Source organism: Dipodomys spectabilis, unplaced genomic scaffold (assembly GCF_019054845.1).
Source record: "Dipodomys spectabilis isolate Male_0828 unplaced genomic scaffold, ASM1905484v1 ptg000015l, whole genome shotgun sequence".
In the NCBI taxonomy this organism is placed as follows: domain Eukaryota; kingdom Metazoa; phylum Chordata; class Mammalia; order Rodentia; family Heteromyidae; genus Dipodomys; species Dipodomys spectabilis.
Window position 1 is genome coordinate 9,682,058 of NW_024870692.1, and position 21,625 is coordinate 9,703,682.

The following is a 21,625-nucleotide window of genomic DNA, read 5'->3' on the forward strand; positions in this document are numbered from 1 at the left end:
AACTCTGGCTCAAATGATAGAGTGCTAGCCTTGAGCAAAAGATGCTCAGGGACAGCCTCCAGGCCCTGCATTAAAAATCCCAAAACTGGCACGTGTGCGTGTGCATGCTCATAAAAGAAAAAAAATTTGGAGCTAGTGGTACACAACACTTCTCTGAATTAATTTTTCTTGAAATGAAATATATTTTAGCTAGAGAAATTATTTGCAGGTGGATGTGATGATTTTATTGACCTAGATTGAATAAAATGCCTACTATTTATATTAAGTATACCAATAAATTAAGTATTTGGATATGTACATTAATAAATCTTTAGCTTAGCCGGGCGCTGGTGGCTCACACCTGTAATCCTAGCTACTCAGGAGGCTGAGATCTGAGGATCACCGTTCAAAGTCAGCCTGGGCAGGAAAGTCCATGAGACTTTTATCTCCCATAAACCACTCAAAAACTGGAAGGCACTGTGGCTCAAGCCATAGAGCGCTCACCTTGAGCTGAAGAGCCCATGACCGACCATAAAATAAAAAATAAAATAAAATAAATCTTTAGCCTGAGAGTCCTTTAAAAAAAAAAAAAAAACATGTGCTGGTACTGGGGCTTGAACTTAGTACTTTGTACACTCTCTTAGCTAGTTTGCTCATACCTGAAGTTCTACTATTTAAGCCATGCCTTCAAGACTAGAATGTTGCTGATTCATTAGAGATAGAGTCTTGCAGTTTCCTGCCTGGGCTGACTTCAAATTATGACCTTTTAAATCTCAGCTTCCTAAGCAGCTAGGATTACAGGTGTGAGCAACTGGCAGCCAGCTGGCTCCAAAGTCTTTTACTGTTTGAGTGGTAAATTTGATTTTCTACGCTGCCTGTTTTGTACAGCTTTTGTATTCAGTGGAGTCTTTATTGTCACAGATAACATTGGATTTTGACTAGGAAGATCTCTCTTCTGTCTGTTCCACTTAGGTGTGGGGGTTAAAACCCCTGGGGAACCAATAATTTTCCTTTTTGTTTCCAAACTAAATGCAAGTCAAGGAAGATTGCAACTGGTAATATGTGAGGAGGGGAGTCTTGGAGAGATCCCCCAACGTAGTCTTTCCCCTTTGTGTAAAGGAAGTTTACAGAGTGTGAATCAAATTGGTCTTAAGAAGCCCAGGGACCTGCTTTGGAAATGGAAGAGTTTGGCACATTATGTAAGATGGAGGAAAAATAAAATAAAACTCAAGTACCAAAGAATGGGTGAGTGGGTGAAGATGATAGAAATCATGACTATGGTAAAGACAGGGAAGAAAGAGGGAAAGAGATACACGATTTGGAATATTTGTGTCAAAAACATTATTTTCTTCTTAGCCATGGGGCTGGTGTGCCAAGTTACTCTGTTTTTGAAAAATAAGAATCATCCAGAGTACCCAAATATACTTGCAAGTCGGATCCAGGAAGAAGCCTAGAAAAAAGGCCGGGAACGGCTTTGAAAGTTGTCTTCATTTCTGGTTAAAAACAAACAAGCTGCTGAGTGCGGGTGGCTCATCCCTGTAATCCTAGCTACTCAGGAGGCTGAGATCTGAGGATCACCGTTCAAAGCCAGCTGGGGCAAGAAACTCTATGAGACTCCTTATCTCCAATTAACCAATAGAAAATGCGAAGTGGCTCTGTCAAGCCATAGAGCGGCTCACCTTGAGCTGAAGAGCTCAGGGACAGCGCCCAAGCCCAGAGTTCAAGCCCCACAACTGACAAAAACAAACAAGCATGCTGTAGAAAATCCTACAATGGATCCATCCAATAATATTTTAGAGTCTCATAAAAATAGTATTCCTTTAAAAAGGAACAGTTGAAAACTTTTAACCTGAAGAGACCAAGAGCTGCTATAGAAACCAGTGCGTTGAAAACTTCTGATCAAAGTGAAGGACAAAATCTTCCATGCCACCTAATTGAACTTTTTGTTTTCCATTTATTTATTTAATTACCTTTAAGCAGTCATATAAAATGATTTTAATTCTATGTATCAGTTTGTGAGCCCAATTTATGTTAATCAATATCCTCCCTTCTTACTCTCCCCTATCTCTCCTATCCTCTTAGGATGTCTAGCTCCATTTTTTCATATGTACATTGAATATCATGACTTTATGCCCACTCTCCCTCTCTCCATTTGTCTCCTCTTGACAACTGCCTCCCTTCCCAACATATTCCAGCTTCCTGGTGTTTATTTTGTCAAACTTTTTAAGTTTGTTGTTCACAGGGGTTATACCATTGGACTCTCTGTCTGTGCATACCATGTTTTGGTCAACTTGTGACTATCTGCATATGACCTTGAATATGTTTTTAAAAGAGAGGAAAGCTTGAGAGCTTCTTTTGAGATGGCATTGAAGAATAGCTAATACTTAATGCAGACATACTTTTTAATGCCCTAATACTAAAATTTCAAAGCCCACATCAATATAAAAAGCAGTCCTGGCCTTTGAGCAAGTCATTTTGAATTTTTTAAAGGCAGATGTACAGTGAAAAATACCTTCCCCTTTTCATAAAGATTAAGAATTCAGGTCAACATAAATAAACATCTTTCCTATGCACAATAGCTGCAGCCGACTGATTTTTACAGCACTGTTAGGACCTGTCACTTCATAGAGCAAGTTTTGATCTTTAGAGTCAATACTTAAGGATGCAAACAAAGTCATAAACTCAGAGGACACTTTGCTCTGATAAAACAGATTTATTTAATTTTCTTTGATTTGACAGTCATTATATCATTTTAAAAGATGGACCTAGCACGTTTATAATCATGCTAAAAATGTTAAATCCTTTATATTTTAAATACTATTGTCTTGTTAAAAGCCATGCTGAAACAATTGCTTATGTATAATCATTATTTATCATTATAAGAACTGTGAGCCAGGAACTTTTAGATTCCCAATGTGCAAATAACAGATTGCATTTCTTTACAAATAGAATGTGGTATTTCCTTTCTCTTTGAGGATTTTTTTTCACTAGGATATCACCATGGGGCCCAGCACTTTATCACAGATTTTTTTAAGGGAAGAATCAAAAGGAATCAGCCTCTCAGGAAAATTAGATGCAGCAAGAGCTCTCATAAAAATTCTTTTGAAAATTCCATACAATGGTGTGTTTTTATTGTTGTTGTTATTTTTTGTTTTGTTTTTTGTATCTGTCCTGGGGCTTGCACTCAGGGCCTGGGCACTATACCTTAGCATTTTTACTCAAGTAACATTCCACTACTAACCATACCTCCACTTCCAGCTTTTTGCTGGTTAATTGGAGATAAGTCTCATGGACTTTCCTTTCTGGGCTGGCTTTCAAACTGTGCTCCTCAGCTCTCAGCCTCCTGACTGAATTTCGGAAATTTCTCCACAGATTTAGGTCGAGTATGGCTGCCTTTGCTTCTAATTATGATCCAGATTTTTTCATAACTAGTAAAATATTCTTGTTTGATATCCCCTTATTTGTCTCATCATTAGAACAATAAAGCCACTTTGACTTTAAACAGTTATTTAAATTTGGGGGGAGGGATGCTGGGGACAGAACTCCTGGATTTCACCCATGCTGGGCAAGCACTGTGCCACTGAGCAACATTCCCAGCTCTCAAAATTTCCTTACTTAAAAACAACAAAAACAGTTACATCAATGAAATAAGAGTGACTCCCTTTTCAATTGTGCTGTTGTCAGATTATTTCACCTTTCCAAACCCTCTTTGCATCTCCTTTTCAGTTTAGAAGTAAAATGTGAATAACAAAATGTGAAATCATTTTTGTTTTGGTTTTGAGATACTCGGGAAAGGAAATTCCACATCTAGCCCAGGTTATTTCTTTCACTGAGAGTTACCCTTAGCAACCTGCTTGCTGGCTGATGTTACTATAAAATGGAAATTCTGGTGAAGTCAACATAATCCTTGCATTTGATTCTGCTCCGTAAGTATTGCAATTTTTTTAAGAGCTATACTATCTGAGGTGTTGGTTCTGGAAAATGCAGATCCATTTACTGTGAATCTTAGAAGCATACTAAGTGTGAAAAATTAGGAAAATATGAAATTGGCTTGAAATTACACAGGAGCAAGGTGGGTACTCTACAATGTATTCAGTGACCTCAAAAGTATCTAGCTGCTTAAGGGAAACTGATCTATTTCCATGAAAAATGGAAAGATGGTGAAAGGTACACTGGTTCTGAAGATTCCTGAGACAAAATGTCCCACTGCAGTAAATGAGTCTGTAGTTCTTTGCATGTGAATACCATGGGAGTTACTGGTCTCTTGGTTGTTTTTTCTGTAGTACTTAGCACACTTGGAAGCTCTAGGAATATTGCTGGACATCTGTATAGAAAGAAGGTGGCATGAAAAAACATAGTAGGGGGCAGGGTTTCAATTTGGATCTGGTGTTATCTCGAGAGTTCACTTGTTCTGAGTATTAGCAGAGTTCCTTGAGGAACTCACACACCACCCATGGACTGGAGCCTTGATGAAGTCCAGCTTCACGTAGATGCTGAGTTCTCTCCTCTTCAGCCTATACATCTACAATCCAACAAAGGAATTCATATTCTATTTCATAGACCAGGTAGGCAGCAGGGGAAACTTCTTTCTTGCCCAAACATGTCCAGACCCCCTGCACCACTTTTGTGTATGCTGCTTTCTTCCATTAGGACAGAGAAGATAATGATGATCTACCGTTACTCCATCTGCACATTGGATGCCAGCTCTCCTTCGTTCTCAGGTAGTGCCATCACCTGCCCTTCCTCACATCTCCTTCCTCTTGTACCTGAAACATCTTTAACTTGCCTCTTTTCACTCCCACTGTTTGCTTTACTTTTAGTCTAAATGTACAGCACAATTTCTATCCCTTCTCTGTTAATATCAGCTAATGTTTATTATTGGTTGCTGAGGAAGTAAGCACACTCAAATGTCAAGTTTCTCTAAATAAACCAGGAGAGCCAGCTGGGCACTGGTGGGTCATACCTGTGACTCCATCTAGTCAGGAGGCTGAGATTTGAGCATCACAGTTCAAAGCTAGTCCAGACAAGAAAGGCCATGAGACTCTTATCTCCAATAAACTACTGAGAAAAAGCCAGAAGTGGTGCTGTTACTCAAGTGGTAGAGCACTAGCCTTGAGCCAAAGAAGCTCAGGGATAGTGTCCAGGTCGAGTTCAAGTCCCAGTATGAATGTACACACACACACACACACACACACACACACACACACACACACACACACACACACACACACACACACCTCAAGAGAGTCAGGCATGGCACCCATGCTTCACACCTCTTAACTACTCAGGATGCTGAGATCTGATGATGGTGGTAGAAAAGTTCATAAGATTCTTATCTCTAATTAACTACTAAAAAAAAAACAAAAAAAGTAGGAAGCAGAGCTGTGGCTCAAGTGGTAGAATGCTAGCCTTGAGCAAAGAAGCTCAGGGACAGTACTCAGGCCTTGTGTTCAAGACCAGAACCAGCAAAAAAAAAAAAAGACAAAACAAAACAAACAAATAAGTAAAAAGACATTTTTACTATTGTATTGTGTGTATTTAATTTTTTTTGAGGCTGAGGCTCAAACCCAGGGCTCTGCACATGCTATCAAGCACTATATATTCCCAGCCCTTACAATTTTTTTTAATTCTCATGTATTAATTGTATATATTAATGGAGTTCAGTGTGACATTTTAGCACATGTGAATCAATGATCAAATCAGGGTAATTAGTATTTCTTGTTTCTGTTTAGAGCCTTCAAGCTCCTATCTTGAAGATCTTCATAAAACACATAATAGGTTGCTGTCAATCATAGTCATCCCACAATTTGTGGCATACCAGAAATATGTTTCCCTCCTGTCTGAATTTTGATCCCTATGTCAATTTCTCTTATCCACTTCTAGCCTTTCATAGCCTTCTTCTGTAAGGTTACTCTTGTCAGATTAGTTTTCCCTCTCTCTTTCTTTAGTAAGAGCCTTCTTAGCATTCAAATATCAATTAGAAACTTTTTCCATGAAACTTTCTTTGACCTCTCAAAAGTATGGGTACCACATTTGTTTGTATGTTCCCAGGACTCTGTGCTTTGCTACTCACATCATCTAACAAAAACAGTCAGATGTGCAGATAGTTTGGTGTCAGGAGTCACCTAAACCTATGTTTTCCCTGAGAGCTGAGCCTCAAGCTTCCTTATCACATAGGATTCATCTATTCTCCTTGCTCAGGGATTACTGTTGTAATTGCCTATAGTCTAAGGACTGGAAATATTTCCTATATTTACTTTACTTTCTTAGTTGTTTAACATGAGAGATTAATTTCAGTCCATATAATTCTATCATGGCCTGAAGTGGAAGTATTATTTCCTCTCTATGTTAGAATATTGCCTTTGCTAGATATGAAAATATGTATTAAGCGTCTCTATTGGCTGCTTGCTGTATTGCTTTAGTACAGTTACCTATTCATGTAGTAATATATTTTATTAGAGAAGATTTATGTTAGTTATAGTGTTTGTGAGGCAAATATTTCCTAATACACATACTTACTTTGACACAAAGTCTTCTGGTGTAACCAAAGTTGGTGTCAAACTCTTTATATAGCCTTGAGTGGCCCTTAATTTGTTATCCTACTATTTCAGGAGGCTTCCTGAGCACAGGAATTAGAGGCATGCATCATCATGTCTGGCTCTTTTGTTCCTTTTAATAAGTATTTCTTTCTTTCTTTTTTAAAGTAACAGAATTGTCAAATTATGACAAAATGGGGTATCATAATTTTCTAAGGGGCATGATCTATATACATTTGTTGAGTGAGGCAGAGTATATGTGGTGCTGTATTATCTTTCAAAATGATAACAAGGACTCCTCCATTTACATGTGTCTCAGTGTTCATGGACTGGTTCTCTGTTCTACCATATCTGTGCAAATGCTAACGTGTGTAAGTGCTTGTGCACACATCATTAATCAAGCTGTGAAGAAATTGCTGGTTGTGTATCTTGGCTGTCAGTCATAAATCTATTCAGTTAAACATTCCACTGGCAGCTGCATTCTAACACAGTTAAAACTGCTCATTAAAGGGTGCTGGGAACTTGGCTCAGTGGTAGAGTGCTTGCCATGCATGAGGCTCAGGGTTCGATTCCTCAGCACCACATAAGCAGAAAAAGGCAGAAGTGGCACTGTGGCTCAAGTGGTAGGCTCTAGCCTTGACCTGAAGAGCTGAGGGACAGCGCCCAGGCAGAGTTCAAACTGCTCAACAAAGAGAGTTGAATATACTTGATAGTTAAATATACTGTTTTACTGAATTTATTTAAACCACCTCCCACCATTAGGTAATAATGAGAGGAAAGAAAGAACATTGTCACCAGGACAATAAAAGAGAAATGTGCAGAAGAGATAATAATTTTGTGCAAAGGAAGAAGATGGAGAGATTTTGATGATGAAAAAGATCAAGGAAGTAGTGAAACACAGAGACAAGAGGGGTCTACCTGAAGAAAATGTTAAGGTGTCAAGTTGATGGGATTGATTCAGAGTAATTTAGTGCATACTCATTTCTATGTTTCTTGATGTTTGTTTAGTTTGAGAATGAAGCCTCAACTTCTAAAACTTCTTAAGGATTCTTCTCTAAGAAAATGTGAGTATCTACCTAGGTAGAATTATGATTTTTGGTGTCAGCACTACATAGTGAAATTCTCCCAATGTTCTTATTGAAAGCTGTGCTTCTTTTACACAAGTTCTGGACACCTACATATAGTTCCCAGTTCGCTTGTTGGGTTCTATGTAAGGTGGATTCCTTAGGTGCATACTCTTGTACTTATGAGGGAGAAAGCTGAAACCAGTTGCAGATACTGTTAAAACACCTTTAACATTCTTCTTCCTTCTTATTTCATCAGAATGTCTTTGGAGAAAATTATGAAAAAGCAATCAAGGTCACTGAGTCACTCTGATTCATTTAGGCAACATAGAATAAACCTGACTCAATATAATAATGAACTGAGCATGCCCAGAAATATTTGTGTCCACCATCTTTCCTTTCTAACATGTCTGTACGATTTAAAATTGAGCATGCTCAGAAATGTGCCTACTCCTACCTGTGCTTCTGGTGGAAGATCTCCATGTTATCTTCCTTTAAATCATTGCTTTGTAAATAATCTCAGCGGTCTCCCATTTGCTACTCCCTTATCTCTCATTTGTGTTCACTGGCCTGGCACTCACAAGGAGGCAAAGCCTATTCTCTCTCACTCTCTCTCTTTCTAAGTATATAGATATAGATATAGATAGGTAGATAGATAGATAGATACAGTAGGTAGATAGATAGATCACTATTAATAGAAGAGACCAAGCAAGAAAATGGAAAATCCTCATACCAAAGAGGGAATTGTGTTGGTAGCTTTTTTGTCACAATGATGAAAGACCTGAATGAATAACTTCAATGAAGGAAATACTGATTGTGATGTACAGTTTCAGAGCTTTCAGTCCATGGTTGCTTGGGTACATGTTTCTGAGTCTCTGGGTGGAGGAGCACTTCACAGCAGTGGGAGTATGTGGTACAAGAATATTAATGTAATAATTAAAGGTATAGGTATTAAAAAAATGGAGACAACCATCCTGAACTTGCTAAGGAACATTTACGAAAAACTTATATCTAATATTTGCTGGACAGTAAGAGACTAGATGCTTTCCCACCATACCTGCTTAACATCTAGTGGAAATCTTAATAAGACAAATGTAATAGGACAAATAAAAACAAAACAAATAGGGGCTGGGAAGGTAGCTCAGTGGTAGAGCGCTTGCCCTGGGTTCGATTCCTCAGCACCACATAAGAAAAAAGCCGGAAGTGGTGATGTGGCTCAAGTGGTAGAGAGCTAGCCTTGAGCTGAAGAGCTAAGGGACAGTGCCCAGGCCCAGAGTTCAGGCCCCACCCTCCAAAAAACAAAACAAAACAAATAAATAAAAGGAAATAAAAGCCATGCTGTCGTGATGGAAAAATCAAATTGGCTTTGGTCATAGATAATATAAATATCCATGTATAAAATTCCTCCAAACCAACACCAAATCAATGTCCTGGAACTAATAACTGACTAAAACAAGTTTCTAGGATCTAAGTCTAATATTAAAAAAGCCAATGGCTTTCTTCTATATCATATTTTTCTATGAACAATTGGGATTTAAACTTGAAAACTTAAGACAATTTCTTTCTTTCTTTTTTTTTTTTCCCCAGGGCTGAGGACCAAACCCAGGGCCTTGCATGGGCCGGGCGGGTGCCCTTCTGCTGGACTAAACCCCCAGCCCCAAGACAATTTCTATTAACAAAAATAAAACTAAAAAATGTCGTTAGAGGGCTGGGAAGTTGGCTCAGTGGTAGAGCGCTTGCCTTGAATGCCTGAGGCCCTGGCTTCAATTCCTCAGCACCACATAAGCAAAAGAAAAAAGCCAGAACTGGCGCTGTGGCTCAAGTGGCAGAGCACTAGCCTTGAGCTGAAGAGCTGAGGGACAGTGCCCAGGCCCAGAGTTCAGGCCCCACAACTGGACCCCCCCCAAAAAAAAATGTTGTTAGACATATGTAAATCTAACAGAGCATGTAGTGGAAAAATACAAAACTCTGATGAAAGAAATCAGAGCACTAAACAGAAAACTATTCCACATTGTTAGGAAAATTCAATATTATTATTTTAGTTTTTTTAAAACTTGATCTATAGATTTAATCCAATCCCAATCAGAACTCCAGGAAGCTGTTTTGAGAATGCTGAGAAACTGATCTAAAGCTTATATGGTGATGTAAATATTCATTATAGCTGACACAGTAATGAAGAAGTGTAAATCAGAGCTATAGGACTAAGATATACAGTATTAAGACGGTGTGGTATTTAAAAAAGAATAAGTAAATAGACCAGTGGAAGCTATTAGAGATGCAGAAATAAATTCAACTTATAAACACTGCTGCAACAATTGGATATCTATATGTGAAGCAGGAAAGAAAGAGAAAAATAATAAACTACATACTACTCAATTCCAACTAGAGATCCTAGAGAAAGCAAAATTAGGAAGACAATAAACAGATCAATAGTTAGACAGATCTTGGAAGGAGGGGAACGGGAGTAAGTAGGTGGAACACGGGAGATATTTAGAGTAGTGTGACCATTCCGTGAAGATGCCACAATAGCAATGCAAGCGTTACAAAACCAGGAAATGTACAACATAAATATTGAAGGATATGGGTATTAATATTAATAAGTGTATTAATATTGTTTAGTTTCTATGGTTTGAACAGTTTATCCCCTATCAAGTTCATTCAGAAGATTAAAGTCTTCTGTTAATGGTCTTTAGAAGGTAGAGTGTCAGTTCAATTGTAGTGTTCAGAAATGATGCCTTTGGGAAGTTATTAAATTGCCTCCATGACTAAATTCTTGTAGCTCTATGAGAATCATGAAAAAGAGAGGGGGGAAGAGAGACACACAGAGAGAGAGAGAGAGAGAGGAGGGGAGAGAGAGAGAAAGAGACAGACAGACAGACAGAAACAGAGACAGAGAGAGAAAGACAGAGAGACAGAGACAGACACACAGAGAGAAACACCTATAAAGGGGCAGGTACTCCTGCAATGTTATGATGTCCAGAGGGACTCCTCACCAGAGCCTGCTCCATGCTGTTGGGATTCTAGCCTCCAAAACTATCAACTTCTTTATAAAGAATAATACCTGAGTTTGCCTCAGGTGTTTCATTACAGTATCACAAAGCTGACAGACTGACTCTAAGAAATGTAGCACATGGGTGCAAAAGTTATTACAGGGGTTTTCAGGAAGAGATGCTTGAGGATAGACACACACACACACACACACACACACACACACAAATATATATTTTCCACTCAAGTTGTACCAGAAACATAAACCTTCTTAAAAATGAAGTCAAATAATTTATCAAAAGGGTGAAAAAGAGCTATTTCCCCATGGTTTTCTTTTATTATTGTGTGATTCCTAAAGTATTTTAGGAAAAATAAACTCTTACTTTTCTCCATGTCAGGGTAGCCTAATATACAAAATACATATCTGCAATAAACTTATTTTATGTGTGCTTGTCCTGGTACTCAAACTCAGGGCCTGAGTGCTGAACTTGATACCTTTATTTGCTCAAGACTAGCACACTTACCACTTGAGCCACTTCTGGCTTTTTGGTGGTTAATTGGAGGTAAGAGTGTCATGAGCTGGACACTGGTGCATCATGCCTGTAATCCTAGCTACTGAGGAGGCTGAGATCTGAGGATCATGGTGCAAAAGTTCATGAGACTATCATCTCCAATAAACCACTAGAAAACCGGAAGTGGCTCTGTGGCTCAAGAAGTAGAGCGCTTGCCTTGAGCTGAAGAGTGCAGGGACAGTGCCCAGGCCCAGAATTCAAGCCCAATGACCAACCAAAAAAAAAAAAGAGTGTCATGGACTTTACTGCCCTGGCTGGCTTTGACCAAAAATTTTCAGATCTCAGCTCCCAGAGTAGCTAAGCATAAGCCACTGCCTCCTGAGTAAGCTTATTTTCTGTATTTTAATCATTACAATTTCTTCCCTGAACTTACTATCATTCATTCTTTTCACTCTGCTCTCAATGCTTTGTCTAAGTGTATAGTAGATGGATGTTATTAAGTGATTAGTGATCAAAGTAATGCTACTTTGAGAATACTATGCAAACAAATTGTATTTTTTATTTCTTCTTTTCCTGTAAACAGTTTCATAATCCACAGTGGAGAGTCTTCACATGTACACTTTTCTCTGAAGAAAAGAAAAGAATATTTATGTTGGCTTCTCCTATTGAAGAATGGACAAAGGAAAAGCAAAGAGCCAGGCCAGATTTAGCCTTATTTAGAAATGCCATGATTAAGCCCTGGGAAACCAACAATTCTGGTGCAGAATTCTGTGAATCTTCCATTCATTTGGTCTGCAAATGTTTGTTAAATTACAATCTGATGCCAGGTTCTTGGGAGGCTGTTTGCCTTAAGATACTTAAGGGTCTGTGCTTTAAAATACTTGCTTATAAATAATCTGGTCAATCGATCTGCAGTTGTGATGGTGTTTTGATAGCGGAAAATGATTGTGGCATACTGTGGTACCTTAAGAATTCTGAAGGTACCCTGGTCTGGGTAGGGCACATATTACAAAGTGGAAGTGGCACAAGAAAAGCCAGAGAAGCTGGTTCATAATCAAGGTCAGATCCCTTTCAGATTGTAAGAGAAACTCTCTTGACCCTTTTTATTCATTCCTAATAATCATAGAGTCAGTTCTACAAATGCTCAGATTAACCTCATGGAACAATCTTACCTTTCTGACTCAAATCTTACCTGTGAAAATCTTTAAGTACTCATAGATGATTAATGTGGAAGTACAAGTATTGGGTATAGCCAATAATCAATGAATTACCAAGAGAAGAGAAATAAGGAGTAAGGTATTTGAAGTCACATAGGATTTGTTTTAAAGGAAGTAATAGGGGGAAGAGCTTAGCATGTAGATAGATGCTGAAAGGTTGATACTTTTCTGATGCCAACAACAGACCCAAACTGCCTGTTAAGTTTGCGAGGATGGCTGTGGGCTAAGTTTTCATAATAACAAAGTGATTACTCATTACATGTTTGATTATGGCTAGGAGGATGATTTAGTCTTAATCAAGTTAATCTGGAAACAATCACATCTCTAAAGACTTTCATTTTGGTGAAGTAATATCATTGAAATATTTATTTACTTTGCTATGCTATAAACTTTATCAGAAATTAAAGTATGCCTTGTAAAACTGTATTTTATCTTTTTGAAGAACACACTTTTCTCAAATCCTTGTATTAGTATGATAATATTAACTGCATGCTCTAGAATATTCTTTTCTTGTTTTTAAAAAATTATCTTTAAGTAGTGGTACAAAAGGGTTTCAATTCAACTTGTCAGTTAATGAGTTCAATGCATTTTAGCCAATGTCACCTTTCTATTATTTGCTATACTTAAGACTAAATTGTCAGCAAAATTAAGTGCAAGCCACTGAGGGACTAAACATGAATTATAAACTAAATTAATTGATTGAATTATTTCTTGTCCAAAACTTCCAGATATGAGTTAATGTGTCAATAATATCTTTGTATACTAATATAATGACCAGAACAGTAAAGAAAACAATAGGCCAATTTTACTTGTGGAAAAAGAACACTGTGACCCAGAGTTCTCTGTTTAACAAGATGGTCATGCAAGAAAGCAATCTTGACTCATTTCTTCTTTCTTCTTTTTCTTTCTGTCTTCGTCTTTTTTTTTTTTTTTTTAGCTGTAATGTCTTCCATTGAACTTCAGCATTAAATTTGATCTATTACTTTACCTGGGAAGAGAGAAGTGGCAAAGAAAATAGAATGACCTCTTTCTGAACTATGTCTGGGATGCTTTCATTGCAAAGCAGCAGCATTGGATTTTCCTGTGGTTTAGTCCAGCTCTGTCCTTCTCTGAGTTTGACCAAAGGAAACCTACTGTGCTCTGTACTTGGGCTCTTTGAACCTTCCGATAATGGATTCTAACCACACCATGTTTATGCATACGAAATAATTTTAATGGCTGAACTAGTTTATTACTCAGCCACTTTTCTCTATCTTCTTTTCTGTATTGGAGTTTTCAACCTCATTAATATTTCAAGGAAAAAACAACAACAACAACAACAAACTGGATGTTGTCTATCCTCTTGGTTGGTGCTTTCCTTTTCCTGGCAGACTGGGCCTAGAGTTTCAATAGAGGAAGTGGGAAGGGATACAACACATTCAGAGGTTATGAAAGACCTTATTTACCATCAAAGTGAAAGTTTCCAGATACTTCAGTCCTGTTTTCTTATGCTCTTCTGTCTTTGATGAGGAATTAAGGACTCCAGCCAGGGCTACAGAGGAATCTGAGAGGCGCTTGGCAGAAGGTGCTACATGGTGTCCTGGAGTTGTTCATTAATTACCAATGATACTGAAGCAGAAGAGTGGACAGAAATACAAATATAGTTTCAGAAATACAAAAAATAGTTTCAACACAGGCCCTGCTGAGGGAAATCTGAATCTGCACCATTAAAATATCTTTCCACCTACCTTACATAATTTATTTTTCATTTATTGATCTTTTATTAATTAATTTATTTGTGAAGCATTCATTGTACCATGACATATTTTTTTCTTTGTTTTTATTTTTATTTCTATGCCAATGGTGGGATTGCACTTCCCTTAACTTTTTGTTCAATGCTACCACTCTGCCATTTGAGCCACAGCTCCACTTCTGGCTTTTGGGTGATAACTTGGAGATAAAAGCCTCACAGAGTTTCCTGCCTGGGCTGGCTTTGAACTGTAATCCTCAGATCTTAGCCTTCTGACTAGGTTCAGTGTTTACAGAAGTGAGCCACTGGCATCTGACTGCAGTATGGCTGTTTAGAAAGCTACTTATACTTGTGACCTCCCCTATTCAATGCTAAGATTTTAGATGGTGGTTCTCCAACGTTAGTGACTCTAAGAATAACCTCAGGACCTTGTTGAAAGAATATAATGATGTCTGATATACGTAATAAATTTGAGGTGATCCTAGGAATATTCATTTTAACAAAAGCTCAAGTGAGTGTAGTGCAATGCTCTATAACTCAGCTTGAGAAGAATTTGTGCAGAGATTAGAGTCTCCAAGGTGGTTAGGTCCTAACACTAAGCAGTGTTCATGGAGGTTCCTCATAGATATTTGTGTAGCAAAAACAATGCTTCAGATTGGTGAGACCCAATGGATGACATGACAGGTACTTAGAAACTGCTTTTGCTAAACAAACAATCATAGTGATCCCCCATTTGAGCCTGAGGTAAGATGGAATGAGGAATCCTTGGATGTCACCTAGGGGTTACTAGATATCAACACAATAATGTATATCTCATCAGCTCAGAGCAGAGACTCCAAAAAGGGCTGCCATTTTTCAGATAGACTCTCACACCTATTCTTCTCAGGTGGTATTTTTTTTCTCTCCTCTCTTTTCTTCCTACTTTTTTCCTGTTCTGCTAAATTAAAACATGGCTGAACTTCTACCTATGGGACTCTCTTTGCTGTGAGACCTCTTGAAATGCTTTTCATGTGTGCTTTTTTTTAATAGAAACTGGGAGGCTGTCTCCTCTTGTGATGGGCCCACAAGGTAACTAGAAGTAGGATAAAATTCAACAGTCCTACCTTGATTTTGCATCTGTCCCCTCTGTCTTACAACTTTGGGATACATACTACAAAAAGCAACAACAACCACAACCACATTAAGCTGGGTGCCAGTGTCACCGACCTGTAATCTTAGCTACTTAGGAGGCTATCTGAAAATCTTGGTTCAAAGCCAGCCCATACAGAACAAAAAAATCTTTGAGACTCTATCTCCAGTTAAGCAACCAACAAAACTCCAGAAGTAGAGCTGTGGCTCAAGTGGTAGAATGATATCCTTGAGGGAAAAGGCCGTGTGTGGGTACAATGGCCTGGAGTTCAAGCCCCAGTACTGGCACATACACACACACATACACACACACACACACACACACACACACACACACCAAACCAAAGCACAAACAAAAACTTATATATATATATATTTTTTTTTGGGGGGGGGGTCCGGTCGTGGGGCCTAAACTCTGGTCCTAGGCACTGTCCCTCAGCTCTTCAGCTCAAGGCTAGCGCTCTACCACTTGAGCCACAGCACCACTTCCGGCTTTATTCTTTTTGCTTATGTGGTGCTAAGGAATCGAACCCAGAGCCTCAGGCATGCAAGGCAAGCGCTTTACCACTGAGCTACCTTCCCAGCACCCAAAAACTTATATTTTAAAAGTTGTATTTTTTCTCCTGTTATCTATCTTGTGTCAATATAATTCTCAGTCTTAGTCACAACCCTGAGAGGACAGAAGTGCAGTTTTCCTGCTCTTAAAATGTACTGAAATATATTATAGTCTGTGTAATAATTGAGAAATTAAATTGCATCAGTAGAAGTTGATTGATAAAATACCTTCCAGTAAAATTCACCAATATTGGCATACAAAAGCACTTTGGGGTCAGATTCCTCCTTAGCTCTGTAGTTACTCAAATACTGTCTAAAAACTGGTGCTACACAACTATCTCATTCATCCTCAAGGCTGAAGGTTCAGAGATGACTAACTAAAAAATCACACTGTCAGCCTTTACAATATTCTGTTACAGATACCTTCTCCCCGGCAAAGGACCTGAAAGCCTCTAGTCATTGTCCTAAACTTTCAGTCACCATGGATTCCAGGTCCTGCAAAGCCTTGCAGAGAGATCAGCTCATGATGAGAACGCCCCAGGTAGGAGCCATCATCTCAATGGAACTGCATCATCTATCTCCTCAAGTGATAAGGGACTGGGACCTCTGTACAGAACTAGAACTGAGGTTAAGGTCAATGAGGCCTCACTTTGACTGATTATTCATGCAAACCTCTGCCTCCTGCCCCAATTCTCCTCTAGTAAATAAAGCTCATTGTGAGTACAATGTAGGTGGGCTGAGATTCCTAATCTTGTTCATCACCCCAACATAGCTGTGTTGATGAAAATCCTACCTTTTCACCATTACTTCTGCTTACCTCTGGCCTCTGGCCTGGGATTTAGGTTACAGTGATTCAGACTTGACTACATTACTGCTTGGAGGTGAGATGTCAGTTCTGGTGACTTATGTATGGACTAAATGTTGGGATAAAAGGAAATTATGTGAGTCATTGTTTTTTAGAGGAAATTTTTTTTTTCTAGAACATCTGTGGAAAGCCATTTTATTAACTTAGCTTTTTCATTGAGGATCAGGCAGCTGCTGGGAGGAAGAAATACGTTCATTGATGCCTGGGTCCACTGAGAAGTTCTAGTCATGTTTGAGTTTCCCATTCACTGCTGGATGCATGCCTCCTGTGTCTTCCACTTCTTTTGTTTATTGTTTATCAGGTGCTGGGGTGGGGGTTGTCTGTGCTTTCATGTGTGCTGCCCTTTGTTCTTCTGCTACTGGGTGTGAAGCCATCTGTGTTCAAATAGCTATATGCAAAAGCAAGAGGGAGAAGTGCTTCTATGCCAACAGCTCTACACACAAATCTGTAGTGTAAGACAGAAAGTCTAACTCTTTTTCCTCTCACTGGAAAATACATCAGCTGCAAACATCATAATTATTTCACAGTAAATACTTAGGTGAGCATCCTCATAATTTACTTTGGCTGATGCTTTAGACTTGGGAACAAGTTAACATACTACTTTGTGGACTATGTGAAATTGTCCCATAGAGAAAAAAAGTCATGCATAATAGCTAGCTAAAACTGTATATGGATTGAGAGTTAAATTTTTTGGTATTTGTTAGGTTTGGGCTCCCTTTCCAGGTGAGAAAAGACAGTAAATATAAACATTAAGATCAAGAATGCTCCATCATTTTCCATATCCCCAATCTAAGGTTATCTATCTATCTATCTATCTATCTATCTATCTATCTATCTATCTATCTATCTATCTATCTATCTATCTATCTATCTATCTATCTACCTACCATCTACCTGCCTATCTGTCATCTATGTATCCTCTATCCTCTCTGCGTCTCTCAGTATTACAGCTTTGCCTTTTCAAATCACAGCATTTCTTAGAGACAAAATGGGAACAGTACCCTTGTCTGGATTCTGTGTACTATGTAGATGTGGAAAACTTTCTGGACCTACGGAGCTGTCTAAACAGCACAATTCGGTTGTGGATACTTATTCATCTGGATTTTATTGTATGAGCAAGGGCTATCCCTTTCCTATGCTATCATTTATTATGCTAATTGACTTTTCAAACACAGACAAGGGTTGAAGGGTGAAATAGTTGTGTGTGTGCTTTAAAAAAAAAAATCTGTTTTCTCAAAGAAGAAAACCCAAACCCAATGTGTTTCTTTCAAAAGGTGGGAGGGTCAAAACCATGGTTGTTTTTGTTCCCGTCCAGTTATGTAACCGTGGGGACTAGTTTCTTTGCTTCCAGGATTTGTGCAAAACACATTAAAAGCTACAATGGGCTGGAGTCTCAGGAGCAGCCCTGGAGCTGTCTGGGAGTGTGTCTGTCCTTCTAGGTTTGGGAACCCCGAGTGCTGAGCGTGCTTGCGTGTGTGTGAGTGTGTGTGTGTGTGTGTTTAGCTAGCTGGCACTACACACTTCCCCCAGGGTTGTGTTTCCTCTTTCCTGAGATCTGGCGAAGGGTAAAGGGTCGGAGTCACATGGACAGAAAGCATTTGATTAATGTCCAAGTCCCCGCTGGGACTGAAGAGGCCGCCTCCCCTCGGGCCGGGGCCGCGTGAGGCCGGGGCGGGAGCCGCTCCCGGGGGAGTGTCCTGCGCTGCGCCCCGCGCCTCGCCGGCTGCGCCAGGGTTGCAGCCCGAGCGCCCCCCGGCGCCCTCCTCTCCCTCCCACCCCCGCCCCAGATTCTCTTCAGCATGTAAAAGTCGCCGGTCGGGCCCGACTTTGCAAAGGCGGCAACTTTCCTTTCCCAGCACCGGTGGGATCCGCGGGTCCCGGGGTCCGCGCCGGCCGGTCACCATGAGCGAGGAGAGCCGCGGGGACGGCCGCGCCGAGAGCGCCAAGGACGTGGAGAAGCAGCTCCGCCTGCGCGTGTGTGTGCTCAGCGAGCTGCAGAAGACCGAGCGCGACTACGTGGGCACCTTGGAGTTCCTGGTGTCGGTGAGTGGCGCGGGGGGCCCCCCCGCGCTGCAGCCCGGGGGCCGCGGGCGCGGGAAGCGCGCGTGGCATTGTCTGCGCCGGCTCCGGGGCGGAGTGACGGGGGGCACGGCTGGTGCCCGAACCCGCGCAGCCATGCCGAGATGCTGCGTGCAAGGACCCCTAGCTCCATCCCGCGGCCCTGGGACCTGGAGGTGGCTAACTGGCCCAAGCCTGGAAGGCAGAAAAGTTAGCCCCGAGAGAGGGACGCAGAGCGCTCTCCGTCCCGGGACGCTGGGTGGCCCCGTCTTTCTCCTCACTTATTCCCTCCCTTTTTCCCCTTAAAATCCGCCTTCGGCTTGCGAATCGCCTGGGGCCATTTGTTTTCTTTTTTTCTCTACCCTTGGGGAGTTGGTCTGCTTTGGTTCGGTGATGAAGGGTCCGAGCCTACTACCGTTCAATGGAACCTGTAGTGAAAAGAGAAAAATCTCTGAATGTGTCCGTTATTTAGAGGGTCCCTTGAGTTGAAATAATCGTGGGGACCTCGGATTCTGGGATGGGGAGGGGGGAGTAGGCAAGGAGCAGAGGGGTTGTGATCTAGCCCAGCTGTTGGATATTAAAGCCATCTGTAGGCTCACCCAGACCTAGCCCTGCAGTCTCCACTCTGCTCCCAGAGGAGTCCTTGGGAGTGGAATGATCAGACTCGGGTCTAGCAACTTTGGGATTTCGTAGAACTGGGCACCAACTTTGTTTTCAGCTTTCAGAGTATCCCACTGGAAGTCTGCTTTGAAAATATTTCATTCATTGTGTTTGTTGGGGGCCAGGGAGGCAGCAAAACCGAGGGAAATTAACTTCTGGGGCCACACTCAAACGGAGAATATTCCCAGTTCACTGGTGAAAAGTAAAAAATAAAATATATATATATATATATATATATATATATATATTGAGGATTGGCTTCTGTCCATCCGGATGCCTGGAAGAGCAGCACTCTGAGACCTAGGCATCTTGGCATCTTTAATGTCGGTGGAATCCTCTAACCTCCGCTTCCTTCACTGAGTTCCACGGCCCTTTGGACTGAAGGGAATGTCTCAAATGCTGAATTTCCTGCACAGTTTTATACAATCCTCTAGAATGCTTACAGTCATGCTAGAGGAAATTCACTTGGCTGTGACAAGGAGAGGTCTCCTGTGATGTCAGATGCATTGATTAACTTCTCAAAATCAGTGTATCTGAGTCTTCAGGACTACTTTCTTCGAAAAGGTGTAGTTATTGGGGGATATCTTGATATCGATGAAACATAGGATTATTGTATACCCAGTGGAGTAAAGGACTCTGAAAACAACAGGTTCTAAAAAAGCTCTAACTTTTAGTAGTTTCAAATTTGGCTTTTGTGAGATTCCCTTGGTAATAAAGTTCTCTAACTTTTGCAGAATGAGTCATTTCTTAAAGTACTTTCTGAAAAGAGATGGAGAAGGTACAGTGCACATGCTAAATTGCAGAACTAGACAATCTAATCTATCCTTAAAACTGATTTGTCGATCTTTATTTATGTTAATTTCCCATGAATCTGAACACCTGATTATTACAATTGAAAAATATTATTGTGTCTTTCTTTTTCATTATTTAGAAATTGTGAACTCTTCTGCTTTTCCTTTTCATTGTCTATTATTTGTATTTCATGTTTGCACACAAACGCAGTTGCTTGACCTGAATGTTGTCTGAAACAAAGATTTGCTCTTGGTCATCATCATTCATAAACTATGACCTGCCAACAATACATTATTATTATTAGCTCTTTGGGGAATTATTTATAGCAACATTTAATTCCTTCTTAGTTTCACTTGTTCACTTATAGTCAGACTAGTTTTCATATTGGTCTCTTTTACCAGGAGTTTAAATCAACTTCAAGCCTGATAGTTTCTCTTCTAGGAACCTCTTCTAAGGGAGCCATCAGAAGTAGAGACAAACAATAAAAGTTATTTAGAAACGAAACAGCCACAGCATTAAACAAGTGGAGTGGTAAAATTGATAGGGCAAAAAAAAAACTAAGTCAAATTTAAATATTTGCATGAGAGTCATCTTTTTAGAATTGGGTCATTACCTTGGCCTTGCTTGACATGGATGAAGGATGGCTTATAATTAGAACATGGAGGAGGTAGAAAACATATTCTTAGTTTTACCAAAAATGTAATTTTTCTTAAACACAAATAAGTGACCCAACTGCTATTATTTCTCTTGATTAAAAGAACACAGGAAGCTGGGTGTGGATAGTTCATGCCTGTAAACTGCTCAGGAAGCTGCGATCTGAGGATTGCAATTCAAAGAAGCCCAGGCAGGAAAGTTTGTGAGCCTCTTATCTCCAATTTACTACCAAAGAGCAGGCAGCGGAGCTGTGGTTCAAGCAGGAGAGTGGCAGTCTTGAGAAAAAATATTCAGGGACAGTTGGACACGAGTTTAAGCCCCAGGATTGGCACCAAAAATCAAAGAGCATAGGACCACAGTGGATGATATCTTAAAATTTAGAGTGCTCTGTTCTTAATTCTAAAAAGAACATTTTGTCCTATTCCTCCTCCCTCCCCCCGAAGTCCATAGCATCACCAATTTCCTCTATCTGCTTTGCACAGCGTCATTCTACCTAACACCTTACTTGTTTGAGAAAAGCTTTGTGCTTTAAGATAGCTGTTTTTACTTAGAGTGGTTTGCTCTTCCTATGGTAGGCTATGTTGGTCTCAGGCTTCTGCCTTTTTCTTTTTCTTTTTGTTGGTTGTGGGGCTTGATCTCTGGGCCTGGACGCTGCCCCTCAGCTCTTCAGCTCAAGGTTAGCGCTCTACCACTGGAGCCACAGCTCCACTTTTCAGCTTTTTTGGCTTAGGTGGTGCTGAGGAATCAAACCCAGGGCCTCATGCATGCAAGGCAAGCACTCTACCACTGAGCTACCTTCCTAGCCCCTGCCTTTTTCCATTTATCAGAGTCCCATTGTACAGTGCAGACTGACCTTGAACTGACCATCCTCCTTTCTCAGCTTTCCAG

The 21,625-nt window shown here is 40.1% G+C and overlaps 1 protein-coding gene across 1 annotated transcript in view; it reads left to right on the forward strand.

Moving 5' to 3' along the window:
* The first annotated feature begins 18,402 nt into the window (after positions 1-18,402).
* Prex2 (phosphatidylinositol-3,4,5-trisphosphate dependent Rac exchange factor 2) overlaps positions 18,403-21,625 on the forward strand; it is a 255,031-nt gene continuing 251,808 nt past the window's right edge. The window contains exon 1 of the mRNA XM_042666524.1: positions 18,403-18,616. Within this exon, the coding sequence (XP_042522458.1) occupies positions 18,476-18,616 (141 nt within the window). The 5' untranslated portion in view covers positions 18,403-18,475. The remainder of the gene's footprint in view (positions 18,617-21,625) is intronic.